The sequence below is a fragment of the Argiope bruennichi genome, chromosome 7 (genome assembly GCF_947563725.1).
Source record: "Argiope bruennichi chromosome 7, qqArgBrue1.1, whole genome shotgun sequence".
NCBI classification, from domain to species: domain Eukaryota; kingdom Metazoa; phylum Arthropoda; class Arachnida; order Araneae; family Araneidae; genus Argiope; species Argiope bruennichi.
The window spans coordinates 93,397,230-93,413,614 of record NC_079157.1 but is presented as its reverse complement, the minus strand read 5'-3'; the positions used below and the strand labels follow the sequence as shown (position 1 = coordinate 93,413,614).

General features: G+C 24.0%; 1 protein-coding gene across 6 annotated transcripts; it reads right to left on the bottom strand.

Moving 5' to 3' along the window:
• Positions 1-2,287: 2,287 nt before the first annotated feature.
• On the bottom strand, positions 2,288-16,273 carry LOC129975141 (DNA-directed RNA polymerases I, II, and III subunit RPABC1-like). Of its 6 annotated transcripts, none has more exons than XM_056088097.1 (9): positions 16,138-16,185; positions 14,140-14,197; positions 11,662-11,794; positions 11,054-11,142; positions 8,922-8,983; positions 6,534-6,670; positions 6,371-6,451; positions 5,107-5,165; positions 2,289-3,002 (listed from the first exon to the last, which is right to left on the bottom strand). In XM_056088097.1, exons 4-9 carry the CDS (start codon positions 11,140-11,142, stop codon positions 2,786-2,788), a joined length of 645 nt encoding a protein of 214 aa, XP_055944072.1. In that variant the 5' UTR covers positions 11,662-11,794; positions 14,140-14,197; positions 16,138-16,185; the 3' UTR covers positions 2,289-2,785. The 6 variants fall into 6 exon arrangements, with proteins under 6 accessions (XP_055944074.1, XP_055944072.1, XP_055944069.1 ...); XM_056088098.1 differs by lacking the exons at positions 11,662-11,794; positions 16,138-16,185 and adding an exon at positions 15,863-15,991 and having other exon boundaries at positions 2,291-2,851; positions 2,924-3,002; XM_056088094.1 differs by lacking the exons at positions 11,662-11,794; positions 16,138-16,185 and adding an exon at positions 15,863-15,991 and having other exon boundaries at positions 2,290-3,002.
• Between the last annotated feature and the right edge of the window lie 112 nt (positions 16,274-16,385).

The window sequence follows — 16,385 nt, the reverse complement described above, 5'->3', positions numbered from 1 at the left end:
TGTCTCAAAGCACAATTCATTTTCAAAATTTTAATATTTACCATAAAGAATTAAATGTGAACGTTATCATTTGAAATAAATAGAATAAAAAGTTGTTCTTATTAAATTACAGATATTATTAAATCTAATATACATTTTCTCCAGCATTTAAACTTAAAATTGTTCATTTCTCTTAAAATTTTATGTGATAATTATTTATTATATGAAAAGGTTCAATATTGTACCTTTCCCGCAATAAGTTCTTTAAAATTAATTCTATAGTCATATCTATATATAAATATATTTCAGGGTTACTTCTGAACAAATTTCATATCTATATTTAAGTTCTCGTTTATACATATATATATTTACATTTATAAGTAATATTTTATTTTTGAAAATCCCATTTATAATGAAATTTGATGTTTGGAAAAATAATTCTATCAGTATTAAAGACACTTATTAGTCTTTATCAATACAAAACTGAAAATACATAGTTAGTGCTGTCTTAATTCTTGGAACTTTTTGATTTCAAATTGAATTGTAGTAGATGAAAATTTGTTTACACTTAGTGGATAGTTTCTGTACTTTTCTCATTAATGTATTCATTTTTCTGTGCCATTATTATAAAAATTATATAAACTCACAATCTTATTTAATTTTGGTGAGGAGTTAAAATTGTTGTATTTATATGTATTATATATAAGAACTGATGGTGTGGATTTGTTGCAATAATTAATATCAAGAAGTATTTCCCTCAATTTAAATTCATCAAAGTTTGTTGAAAAATCCTCATTCAAGGAAAACAAATTATTTTAAAATGGTTTATTCTTTTTCTTTATATAACATACAAAAAAAAACTGAATATTTTATCTGAATAAAACTTCATAAAATTCTTATTAATTAAATTATTATCTGCTAACTAAGTTAAATTGTACACATTTTTATTTTTGACAAATATTTTATTCTATTACTTCCAATCTACTACTATGCATTTTAGGTGTTTTAAATATAATTCCTAAAAAACAATAAATTTCTATTTTAATAAAATAAAAATGTATAGAATATAGATATTGAAGTTACGGTTCGACAATAAAAGAATTTACTACTTCTTTATGTAAATATTCTATAAAGTTATTGGTATATCAAAAGTCTTGAATCATTCCCCAACTAGTTTTTTGAATTTTTTTTCCCCTCCTCCATAAATTTTAAGGTGGCTAGTCAGTATATAAGTGTATAAAGATCTTTCCTCCAATGACTGATATTTTTTTGTTTCAAAGTCATTACATGATTCAAGAATTTTGAAATTCCTTATACATTTATTGACTCTTGAGATCTTTTATATAAAAAAAGTAGTTCATGTTTCTGTAGAAACGTTATATTTTTTTTTAATTATTCATATTTCCAATCATATCTTGTTTTTATTACATATATTTGCACTTCACATAATGAATAAAATGTATATATTTGAAATACATTACAAGTGATAGTTTTTATGACTTTGTTAGCAGAACTGAGCATAGTTTACTTTTTTAGAATGTCTATTTTTCTCTGAAGTTACTACTGTACTGTCGTATACATATTTCATTTTCTCTTACTTAACATTCCATTGAGATGCCTGGTATATAAATTGAATATTTTTCATCTGCTTCTTTATTCATATTCATTTTTATGCACTTCTTTTTTAGAAGGAATTATTTTTAGAAGCATTATAGCTGTTATAATAGCAATGATATATTCTTATTCAATATGTACTTAGAACAGGTGCAATATGAAAAATAAAATTTGTATTTTAGAAACAGCTGTGCATCTTATTATAAAAATTGTTATCGTCACATACTTATCTTTTAGACTGCTCATAAAAAATATTAAGACCATTGTAGTATGAGAATTAAAAAAGTAATTTTTACTGACGTTTTTGAGATAAGATTTATTATATATATAAAGTTTGAAATATCACAAGAGTAGCATAAATCAGCAGATATAATTTTTTAAACACAGTGACCAATATTTAAAAAAAATGCAATAACACTGAAGATAAAAACCTTACTGTTTTAATACAAAGTCAAGAGAATATATAATTTGGGCAACTTATAAAATATATAGATAATTTATTTTATTCAATAATATGATTGAAATAATGTATCAACTATTTTGTTTCAATAATTTAAAAAAAAAATGCAGAATGCACATTTTTTTCGAAAACAGAGTCACTTGTAACATATGATCATAAATAATTGTGTGTGCACCAACAGAAATGGAAAATTGTCTATGCTCATTTTAAACATGTTTTCTAACAAAAAAAAAAATTATATTTTAAAATTTATTTATTCTATGATGAAAATTTGATTGCTGACCTGCTTCTTATTCTTTTTTCACCATGAAAATTGATTTTATATATATACAAATGTTAAAATGTAATAAGTAAAAAAAAAAAAAAAAATGTTTGCTTAATATATGTGGCAATAATCATAACTGTATTTAAACTGCTTTCCCAATAACTTTTTTTTGAAATTCTGATTATGTATTTTATAAAAATAATTCTTTTCACAAATAATTCCAGTCCAAAATTTGGCACAGATCTACAATTTTAGTGAAAAACCTTACATGTTCTAATTATGTTCACATAGAAGTGGCTAGAATAATCTCTAAAACTGTTTTTCAATATTTAAAACAATTTTAATACCAGAAAAATTATAAAAATTTAATGTTTATATTTGATGATTACACTTTTTCATTCCTGAAAGAGTAAAGGCAAACTTTCAACTTTTTAGTAGTAATGTTAAATTTTATTTCAAAAACATTTTTAAACAACATGGCGATAGGTTATGTAACGGCCAGCTGTCTCACTTTTTCTGATAATCTTGACCACCTGAGAATAAGAAGAAAAATAGGCAACTGAAAAGTAAAATAATAAAAGTACATCAGAAGAAGCGTTACTTACTTGACCCTTTTTTAAACCATAATATCTAGCAACAGGATCATTTGCTAGAATTCTCATTAATTCATTTTCTTTCATTTTACTATTTTAATTCATAAGGAATAAATGCATGAAAAATAAAGATTTCATTGTAAATTTGCACTTTAATTTATATTAAATCATTATAATAAATAATTATTATAATTGATTTGCAAATGGAACTATAAATAAATAATGAAAAATATGCTAAGAAATCTTAATTCATAAATACCAAAAACACAACAGAGCACTAATAAAGAAGAGATGTCAAAGTTTTTCTAATATTATCTGGTGAATAAAAACTATCCATCATCATTTTGATTTAGAATTTTATTTAAAACTATTCAATACTAATACTGTAAGTAAAATCAAATGTCAGAGTGAACTTATACATTTTTTTTTCTTTTATATAAAATGAAGTTCTTATACAAACACTAGCTCTCAAAATCAAGTATATCCTAGTTTAGAAGGTGATGTGAAACCATTTTGAATGTTATTTTGCAGGAATGATAAAATATTCTTTTTAAAAAATAATAGGATAAAAACAAAAATGGGAATATTTAAATTAAAATAGTGTATTTAATAAAGTTACATGTTACAAAATTAAATATATATCTTAAATAATTTGTTGAAGGAAAAAAGATTAAGTGATTATTGACTAGCTGCATTTAGAATTGCTTCCACAATAAAGTGGCAAGTATTATATTTTTGAATCAGATTTCATAAATGAGATAGGGAAACTTCAATGATGTATAGATATGGAGATAAGAAGATGTGGGATAGGTAATTGCATTTTCCAATTAAACGGTATAAAAGAATTTTAGTAGTATACTTTGTTCTTTATATTTCAACAAGAAAAAAATTCATTCCTAAACCCAAAATCCTTAACATATTTTAAATATTCCATTTAATCCATGATTCTAAAAATTAAAATTAAATTTCTCAAATCTTTTGTAGATATACTGTCCAATACAAGAAAATAAACCACTTCCATGTCTAATAGTGAAAAATAATTCAGAAACAAGATTTTTCTATTTAGTAAAAAAATTATTTTTTATTACTTAGTCTCACTTCCACATCAGTCATGGAAATCCTAATCTTACTTTTTTAAATTCATTAACAATTTTATCAAACTTTTTCTGCCACTGGATAATATTGTAAAAGCATCTATGACTACAATGAATTTCCTTTATAAAATTGCATGCAAATTTATCTTTTACACAGATTTGTATACCCCCAACTCTTAATATCAATATTTGTTTAGTTCTAAAGCTTATTTTGTTGAACAAAAATACTATTTCATTTGAAAATCAACAATTCAAGGCAACGAATCTATTTTACGATTTTATTTTAAAAAATGCTATATGTTTAAATTTGCTCCTTAACAGTCTAATTGCAATGATAAGAAGCTATGTGGATATAAATTTTCTAAGTCAACTTTATAAGTATCAGTTATTTCCCAATGTCTTTGCAACACATAGAGTAATATTTGATTTCAAATTAATTATTTTATAATCATTAAAAATATTTGTTCTTAATATATTTGTTGCAACTCAAAAAATTTGGATTAAAGTGTTTATTCATAGAACATTCTTTTAATTCTAAATCTATTAATTTAAAGATATCCAAAATACATAAGCTGAAATAGCAAAATAAAAAATATATATATATAAAATTTCAGAAAAGAGCAATATAATAAAACAAATACTTGGTATTATAATTTTCCACAGTACTTCTTATATTAAATGAAAATAATTCAAAGTTAACCAAAGATAGCAGATAAATAATCATTTAAAATACAGCAGTAAAAAACTAAAAAGAATTTTTCATTTTCATTTATGATAGTAAAAACATATATAATTCTGGTCAGGCTATAAAAGGATTTCAATGAATAACATTAATGGAAACAAACTTTAAAATGCAGATAAAGTTGAATTTAAATAATATCCATGCTAAAAATATTGAAATATTATTTAATGAAATTCTGTAATATGTACAAAGAAATTACAGAATCAAATCTTTATATGTTTATTCTTAATCATTCATTAAGTTCAAAAACAATTTTCCAACTAAATCATTTATGATTTTTTTCGTTATCTGTCTGATGGTAAAAGAAAAATTAGCAGCTTGCATGTAGAAAAACATAATTTACTTCAAATAAAGGATACTATCTATTCAATAGCTCGGTTTGTTCTTCAGGTTTCATTAGAACATGCTCAGGAACCAGCTGGAAGTCACCATAAACAAGACTGTTATTACTAAATGTTTGTTTAACTATGGTTTTATATAATTTAAAAATATTTGTATAAATAAGCATACTAAAAACAAAAAAAATGAATTTAGATAAATAAGAATATAAAAAAGAACTTTTCAAACCAAATTACTTTTGCAAGCAAATGTGATCAAAAATAATCTTTATAAAATAAAAATTAATTTTTAATATATTCCATATTATTATTAATTTTTATTATAAAAGAAGGCAAAAAGCTTATGAAATTACCACACATAATATACAAACTAATAATATATAATTAAATATACATGCTGTCATACAGGTAAAAAAATTGCTTTGAGTTAAAAAAACAACAAACAAAAAAATTGATTTCTTTAACAGTATATTTTAAGAAAAAATAATATTTATAAACAAATTTCACATCATGCTTTCTTTTCTGATCTTTCATTCCTAAATTAAATAATAATTTTTAAAAAAATTAATCCTGTATATTTCAGGGTTTTTTTTGTTTGTTTGTTAATATTCTCTGTTTAGCTATTAGCACTGATATATAAACTTCCTATGAAAGGTTTCTGGTATAAAAGTAGTACAATCACTTTGTGTAATTAGATTAATATAGTGCCTTAAACCTACATGAGGACTATTAAGGACTGCACCATATAATATTTAATTATGATCAAGTTAAAAGGGCAATACCCAAGAAAGTACTCATTTTTCAAAATTTCTACATTTCAACAATGTGAGGATGTTTGATCCAGTCAGATTTAACATGCACCTAACATGAAGACATTGAGAATTGTTGATGACTTAAGGTCTTCAACTATTCACACTCCACACTTGAATATTTCAAAGTATTATAAATCACTGGCATTCGAAATGATTAAATATAGTATCTTAAATGAAATAAAAATGCTAATTTCAAAGAAAAACCGCCCTACTGCCACAAAATGCTAAACAAGATTTTTACAATTTCTTCACAATATTTTATCGCAATGAATAGTACCACAGAGATATTGTACAATATCTTGAACTAATAATAGGGAATATGTAACAGAAAATGGAATTTAAAAAAAATGGAAAGAAAAAAACAAATATTTCAGAGTTACTGATGCTTTATAAAAATTCATAATAAATAAATAATCAAACACTTGCCTCGTGGTCTATAAAAATTCATAATAAATAAATAATCAAACATTTGCCTCGTGGTCAGTTACATTTATGAGCAGTTCTAAGTCATGAAAATATTCAACAGTGTATTTTGGTGCCATCTCTGCCACAATCTGTAAAATTGTACATTAATTTCTGCAGCAATTTTTGTAAAATAAAAAGAAAAAAAGAAATATATCAAACATTACAGCATACACATTTAGCTTGTGGTGTTATGGTATTTTTTAACACTATGATTGCTTTAAACACATTTTTTTCTTGCATCTGACGGAAAATTGTCCTAATATCTTTTGTGCCAGCTTTGTCTTCATCGAGGAAAAAAACGAACAGATCTAGAAAATTAATAAAAATGATATACATACATACAAGAATGATATACAAAATCAAATACTTATTTGCAGTTCATTTACTTGAAAGCACAGACATTTTTATTCAAATATTTTTAATGTTTCCAAATCAAATACCTACACAATATATATTAAGCATGAACAGCACACAAGGATGGACAATGACAAAAAGGTGATAAGCAAATTCTACCAGCAAATATCTGAAGGTAAAGGGAAGATAATTGAAACATAACAGTTAAAATTTATTTAGAAAAACTGGAAATGTAATACATGAACACTTAAGGAATCAAAAGACAACAGTAAGGTAAAGGAAAATAAATTTTAATTAACACAACATAATTAATAGGATAAATTATTTTTGTAGATACAAAAATTGTTTACATACATTTCAATAACTTAAATGTTAAAAATTAAAGCAATAACTAAAGTTATGGAAGCTTTTTTGGTACCACTGTCCAAAACATTATTATTCACATGAATAGAAAAATTAAAAATAGAAATTCATTTTTATGAAATAAAAAATAATTTTTATCAACAGTTTAGGTTAATAAATGGAAAATCAAAATTTTATAATAAAATTTATACTCTGTAAAACGTCTTCCTTTTTATTTAATTATACATTTATACAGAAAATAAAATTAAAATAAATTTGTTATTTAAAATATTATGCAGGTTTCAAAATAATCTTTAAAAAATATGTTATCGCTTCAAAAGAGCAGTATTTTAACTTTAAAGATTTAAATTTTCAAATGGAGAAAGGGTCTCATCATCAGAGAAAAAAGAATTTAACATTCGATAATAAAAAAAAAAACTACAACTTTACATTTGAACTATATATTCATTTTTTTAATGAAAAGTATTGTTTAGGTATTCAACAGTAGTAAAGAAATTTATACATTCAAAATGGCAAATTTAGTTCAACTTTTAAATGCTAGCTAAAATACCCATTTTTCAGGAAATAAATTTATAAAAATTTGTAATGGTGCTTTACTTTCTTAATTAAGAAGAGCTTGACAATTGCTTTGTTGATTACATTATATGATTATCTTAAAATATAGTACATCTTGAAAAATATTCATTTGGCCATATTTGGATCTTTTATATGCTTACTTTTGCTGTTTTCATTCAAACTGAGATAGTTGCAATTTTGGGGGTTAAATAAAACAAAAAAAATGAATACAGAGTGAAGTTTCCAAACCATAGGAGAATTGTCAATTTTCGTCACTATTTAATTCTATTAGTTTGAAGTATAGCTGATCACTCAAAATGCTCTAATATTATTTTTCCAAGTATAATTTAAAATAATATATGATATAACTGAAATAATATAATATTTTTTGTGATAAACTATATTTAATCAAACATAACTAAATTAAATTAATACTTGCCATTTTTGGAGAATATTTCAACGCGATTAACATTATATCGGTTAATTTCATTAAATATATCTAATCAAAACAGTGGTAAAGAAGTAGGACCAACAGGAAAATCAGTTAATCATTTTAAATAATTCAATTCCGATTTTCAAATATTTTAGAATTATATATTTTTGCTTTCTAAAATTTATATTCCTTTCTCACTCTGCTACTAGAAGATTTTAATTTTAGAAACTGATGGTTTAGTTCTTTTTAGTAAAAGGTGAAATATTATTGCTATGAGTTTTTAAACAACTTGAAATTATTTAAATTTATTTTATTAATGAATGTATTTATAATTACTTATTACTAACAGAAATGCATAACTATACGATGAGCGAGCAAAGCATGCTGATACATGTAGTGACTCCATACGAAATCCCAACATGATTCTTGAGGATGGTAAGCAGAGTGAGTAAGGGGTATAACTCTTAATATACAGAACATTATATTTAATATAAAATTTCCCCTCCTACAGTTTCACATCAGGAATTTGTTATATGCGGATGTTATGATTTTAAACTTTCAACAAGGGCAACATTAAATATTGGGATGAATATAAAAAAGCATTGGCAAACAGTGGCACAAGAGAAAAAATAGATCCTTAAATAAAATTAATGGCATTCATATATCACAATATGTAAAAATATAATAAATCTGTTGAATTTACAAATCCATTTTTATAAATATATTACTATCCAAAAATCAAGGTAATCTTCATTAATTATGCAAAATTAAATAACACAATGCTTGTTATATATATTTGAAAAATAAATGTCTTTAACAAAGCAAAAGCATTACAAAATTTCATGATATCATACCAGTAGCATCATCTTTATGAGCAACAAGTACATTGAGGTCACTTCTAGCAGGTTGCTTCTCACTATATAAAGAGTAAAATTACAACATAATAACCTAAATATTTAAAGAATAAAAATAACTGAAAAACAGGAAACACTTTTTAATATTTTAAATTTTATATGTTTAACAATGTCATAATGAACTATTAAGATCAATCTGAATATTTATAATTAGATAAGTATTAGCAGAGTTTAAATCTTCTTAAGCATTAATAAATTAAGTAAATGCATTTCTTTACTAGTGTCATTAAATAAATCTGAAGCAATTCTTTTAGAAATGTTTTTTATTAGAATAGACTGCCTAGTTTTCATACATCTGCTTTTATTTTCAATTACACAAATCATGAATGTATGGTGAATGTATCATGAATTTCCATTCATTCTGTATATGAAACTAATGGAGATTAGTCCCATGAAATCATGGCATCATTAAAAATATAAATATGTGTTCATTTATTTTAAAAATTTTGCATTATAGTAACCATTTTTTTAAACATTTTTATGGAACCTTATTCTTTAACTTTCAATAATAGAAGAAAAGTACATGATCAGATAGTTGATGAATAGTGTGAATTGCAGGACAACAATGTAATCTTTTGTTAGATAATAAGACAAAAAAAATTTCCTTAGGCAATTCTTAAAACTGATAACATTCAGTAAAAATCTATACGACTATTAAATTGTAACATTATTCAAAACAGAGTAAAATTTATTTTTTGCAATAATATTTTCAGAAAATATATATGCAATAATATTTCAGGAAAATGCCAAAATTCAATTTGATTCATAATTTAAATTATAACTGAAATTTCAGAAAAAAACTGTTCTGAGGTACACATTTCCACTCTCCAAATATATATGTTTCAAATTTGGCAACTGTAGGTCAAATAGTCTGGTCTGTAGGACACCAAACTAGTAGAACTTTTATGAATTCCATTCTCAATTAGATATCTTTGTCTCTTAGCCATGGGTAATAAAATTAAACTGAATACTACACCATATCTCAAAACTTCAATAAAACACATCCAAAAATATTTAACCTTTACCCCTTCAATAATCAGCTGGGTGCATTTCTCTATATTCTCTTAACAAAGAAAGCAAAGCAATAAGCAGGTACATTAGTGAGCCTTTAATTCCTGAATGCACCTTTAAAAAGTTGTGATCCTCAAGTTGTTAACATCAATAGATCGATTAAATCCAGAAGTACTAAACAGAAACTGATATTTGTACATGAAGATTAAATACCATATGACACAATTGTGAAAGCCATTGCTATTTAATACCATCCAGTAGCATTTAAAATTGTTCCTTTTTCACATTATGTATATAAGATGCTGGGCTGAGAATAGTAATCAGAACACTTTACATGGAAGTGACACAGAGAAGACAAGAGAGGAATCATTGCACAATGCCTAAGGATATCAATGGTAATGGATTGATCATTATAAATAATATGCTTACTTATTTTCTGATCTTAAGAAGAAGATCTAGTTCTAACATATATCCTTTTGTAAGTCAATTGGCAGACAATTTTAGTAAATCAATTGTCTCCTCGTCATGAAACAAGTTTAACAAATAAAAAAAATTTCTTTATATAGAATAATAAATTTAACTATATGTTATTAATTGGTTATGATATTAGATTACTAGAATACTAATTATAAGAAGGTAAATGTGGTTAGGAATCAATTATTACAATTTTGATCATAAGTCTTTTTGCACTTTATTGATTTGAAAACTTTGACAAAGAAATATGCTTTTAGTTAATTGTACAAAGGAAAAATTCATTCAAAATTTTAAAAAATTGAACTTGCTACATTTGATAGTAAAATTTTAAAATTATATTGCCATTTAATCACCAAATCTATAATGAAAAGCCTTCATTGGAATCATTTATATAAATGAGAAATTTTATGTCTACTGACAAACAAATGTAGCAAGTTCAAAAACCTTTTTCTATTTTTAATGAATTTCCATTTGTACAATTATATTTATTATGCAGTCTTTCTCACTTATATGTATATCTATAGCTCTATTCCATCCAAATAGGACTACACATTTCAAGAAAATATGCTTCATCCAGAAAATCTCACCTTGGTTTATCACCAAATTTCTCTTTGAATTCCTCAAAAGTTTCTTCCAACTCTTTCTGAGTTACTATGTACCCTCGATCATGACACATCTGAAATATTAGAAAGAATGTCATCATAGATTTTACATTATCACATAAAATGAAAACTTTGTAAAAGATATACACACTAAGAAAAAGAAATGATTTAATTTACAGAAAAAAGATGAGAAAATGACAATAAATAGAACATATTTTAGAATAATTTTTTTTAACATACACATTTTTATCATCAAAAGTATTTTATGTAACAAGGTTGCCACAATTTGAAATAAAAATAGTTTGATGTTTTAATAAAAAAAAAAATCAAGCAATGACTTGCTACAAGAGTAAAAAGTACATAAATCAAGACTGATACAATTTTCATTCTTAAATAACATGATATCTATTTTCTTATTCTTCAAAAAAAAAAATCATGCAAAGTTAAATAGCATATAATTTTAATAATTTACACACCTAAGACTTACATTTTACAGATTTATTTTAATTTTATTTTATTTAGTTACTTTTATACTAAGCTACAGATTTTAGTTTAATTTTGACAAACGTTCCATTTTGGACTTGGATAATCACCTAGTCATGAAATTAAGAAATGCTGAAATGCTCTGGTCTGGGAAATATTGTTGGGGGTGTTGGGGTGAAGAATGGATTGAAGCATTAAGGAGAGCACAGCAAAGGATCACTCAAAAAGGAGTATTTATAAATACTGAAATCATAAAATAATAGTGTCAGTAATGAAACAATATATATATTTTGAAATTTTTAATTTATTTTAGATGAAACATAAACCATGCTTATTGTTATTCAATGCATGAATATAATGAAAACGTAAAATAATTTTTGTTGAACTAACTTTGATTCAAAGCATAATACTAAAACCATTTTAATGCTAAATCATAATTATGAGGAAATAATATAGAAAATCATGGATTTGCAGAATCAAAATATGAAATACATTTAAATATTTTTGTAAACTTAATGTTTTTAACTTATTCTCATTTATGTTTATTAGAAGCTAATCACTTTTATTAATTTGTAATATCAAGCATACTTATAAAGGTGAGTATTGAACAAACCTGAGGTTTTTAGTAAGGTTTTTCATTATTTTTTTCTACATAAAAAAATAATATATAAATATTGGAATGATGTCCAGCTCCACTACACTTCTGGACTCACCTTATTTAATTCTAAAAAAAATGACCAGATGATGAGAATGACATGAGAACACACCTTACCAACCTTTTAAATTTTACCAATGCACAGAAAATCACAAATAAAAAATCAGTTGGTTATTAAACTATAAACACAAAAATCTAATGGAACAACAGTTAATTACAAACTCAAATCATAATAATTTACATTATAACTATAATTATTAAATTCAATATAATCATTTCAAAATAAAATATAATATATATATTTAAAATAATTAGGAATATCAAGGAAACACTAGTACACTTCAAACCACAGTTCAATTGCAACAGTTTTTAATTTATATGAAAGTAATGACCCCTAGATAAGTCATCAATGGCTGCTGGTCCTACATCACCCTCCATTTTTGAGAGAGATTTAAACTCTCAGATCAGAGCGAAAAATCAAAAACACTATTTTCTCTGTACAGTCTGTATGGAAAAAAATTACAAAGACACCCAACCAATGCACAAATTTTAATTTCATTTGAAATCTCATGGCCTTTAAACACATTGTTAATGGTTGCTGTCGCCTTTATCTATTTTCCAGATATACAGTAAAATAATACAGTCTTTTCAACATCAACATCTTTTTTTTTCCTTATTTTACATGTAACTAATCTAAATTTGTTATGTAAGTATAATTTAAAAGTTCAGAAGTAAAAATATAATAGAATTTAAAATATAAAATTTAATTTAAAAGTTCAAAAGTAAGTTAAGTTTAAAAGTTGTGATAAGATGATGAAAAAAATTGGCTGACATCATAAAATAATGTTATTGACATGGTATACAAACAACTGGTCAAAGGAAGTTAGTTATTAATAAAAAATTACAGCAGTCATAACTATGAAAAAATCAAAATGAATACAATTTTAAAAAATAGATTAAATTTGGAAGAATTAATTTAAAATATTTGCTTCAAATTCCCATATCTGCCCCATCTGCCTTTTCTACTTCCAAACTTTTTAATTTAAATAAAACAGGCAATTAATAGCAATCAGAAAAATGAATGCACACCCAGAATATCAGTAGATTATGTTCATTTTTCTTGTTGCTTAAATTTTTTCTTAAAAATTTTCTAAGAATGAAAGAAAAAAATTTATATATATCTTATATAATATTTATATTAATTATATATATCTTATAATTACTGTTAAATGTATACTTTAACTATGTGCCATAATTACCGTAATTACATGCATTATTTTTTTTATTCATTCATTTCACTATTTGCAAGAAATTAGAGACATAAAAATTTATATACAATTACTTTAGAATTTAAAAAATCAATATGTTTTGTAAATAGAATAACTAATCTTTTACACAGCAAATTCATTATCTTGTAATAATTAATTTAAGTAGAAAGTTTAATAAATTTTCAATTTGAGTAGATATATGCATAAATCTAAATGGGTATAGAATCCTTTTTATCCAGAATTCAAATTATCTTCAATAATATATTACATAGGATAAGAGTATTTAATCAGCATAACAGTTTTCCATCAACATAGATTTTAATAATTAAAACATCAGCTCATGATAATTTTGACCAATTTTCTTCTAAATTAAACATATTTTATTTCCAAATCAGAATTACTTTATATTTATCATATGCATATAGTATAAATATTTTAATCTATTTTATAAAATTAATAGTGTTTAATAAATAAATTATCATTACAAATTTGTAAAAATTGCTGAATTGCTAACAATTTAAATTCAATTTCAAAAATATCAAAAATATTTCCCTAAAATTGTTATTACATGAACATACAAAATAAAATTACTGGGTTTAGATATAGAAATTTACTGAAGAATTTCTTAAAATTCAATAACTATCAAACCATTTAGTTAATATTACCTGCATAATTGTACATCTCACTCTCCACAGTTTCTTGCATTCAGCTTCATCATTCATCCTAGATAAAGAAAATCATCCCAATTCTATTTAAAAAAAATTAACTATATTGAAAACATAATGGAATGAAAATATAAAGAAAACAAAACAATAAAAAAATATAAACTAAGTAGAAAGTAATTTTCTAAAAGTTTTAATGTAACTCAAAAGTTAAATAAAATAAATCAATTTTCAATAAATTATTATCACTAAAAATATAAACTAAACAAGATTATCTTAAATTTTAAAGTTAATAAAACATAAAATATACAAAACAAATTTAATCTAAAATAGTTCAGTTAATGAGAAAGCGGAATTCCTTGTTCCCCCTAAAAATAAATTTAAGCTTTATATAAAATTTTTTAATCTATGCAAATAAGGCTATCAGATTTTCTGAATTTAAATCTAGGACTTATAACCTGGGCACATAGAATACAGGATTATGGCTAGGTAATAGTATCACATATTGGAAAAAGTCACAAAAATAAATTAATTAAAATAACAAAAATATCAAAACACCTGAAATATTAAGAAATTTCAAAAAAGGTTTAATTTTATAACTTTTGTTAAAAAATTTTGTATTTTATAAAAAATAAAAGAAGCAAAAAAAATTTTTAATCAGAAAAACAAATGTTTTTTATCACATTTATAATATTGTTTTATTTAATCAACTCTATTGTTAGTGGATCCACATATAAAGTACAATAAAAATTCAGTATAATTCTTTAGGAGATAACTTTTTAAAAAATTTTACAGCAGATCTTTCTTTAATTTGAACCTTTTACTGATAAGTAAAGATAAAATTAAATAAACCATTCAATTTAAATCTTGAATATATCCAAAACACAGACACAAGATTCAAAACAATATTAAAAAAATTCAAAAAATCTAGCAATTTTACAGTAAATAAATATGTCAATTATAATCAAATATACTTTGCAAACAAGAAAAAATATTTAGGAAAAAGAATTATTTTTCATATATAAGTTAATGGATAACTTGCAGAAATATATTTCAATTTGATATTTACTACCCAATTCAGAATTTTATTTAAATTATCCATTAGAAATGCTCAATAAATTCAATATAAATTGCATGTAATCTAATATTTATACAAGTACATGCTAATCTGAAAATCACTTCCTAGTTCGCATGTTAATCAATCCCCTATTTGCACATGCACAAATGTTGTAAAAAATTAAAAATTTACATTCAATGTAAATTAGACATATTCTCTAATTTTCATCCCAGGAAACTCCAAAACCTACGAGCTCAAATAAGGTTGTTAGGTCAAATTAGGACGTTAGTTGAGCATATATTTAAAAAAATAAATCCATAAATATTTTATTTTTCAATTTCACTGCTTTTCTTCATAGGTTTTTTTTTTTTTTCCTAGCACTGGTCATATTAAGATCACCATATAGTATTCGTCATTTTAAAAAATCAAACGCTAACTTTTAAAAAGTTTAAATTTAGTTAAACTTCTCCTCGTATCAATTTACCATTAATTATTTTTCGAATAGATAATATTCCAAATAATCGCAAATTTCAAATTTTGGATGCTTTTAAAATCAGGAACAAAGAGACGAATTGTAGAACAGTCAGGACGGCTGGCTGATCTCGGGAATTCACAGGAAAAGATAAGTAAACTTTTTCAAATTTCCATATCGATTACTGAATTACTTACATAAAAATGTCAGTCCTAATCAAAGATGAAGATTCAGTAAAAATATATAATATTATTTAAATATAACTAAAACAAACGATCAAGGGCGTCTAAAACGAAACCGAAATCGAAACAATATCATAATCCCCGGTTCTCTATTGCAGTTACAGTTACATGATTTTAGTTGCATTGTTTCAAAATATTTCTAACTCTGGAAAAGTTTGAAAATAAGTTTGTTTATTAATGCTTTTTACAAAAACACACAGAGCGACATTACATCTCCCTAGTTTACTTACAATTTAGGTAGAAATATTCGTTTGTGCTACAAATATTTTAAATATTCATGGCGAAATATTCTAATTAAGATTAAACTGTTCTTCACTTATCGGCTCCGGTTATTAGTTTGCGTTTGTAACGAGCACAACTTTGAACAGACGCCGCATTTATATTTTTGTTACCCGTTTCTCTGCGTTTGGTTACAGATCAAAAAGAAAAATTATCCTCAACAACTCATCTTTAACTCTTCAGGATCCGTCTGCTTTCG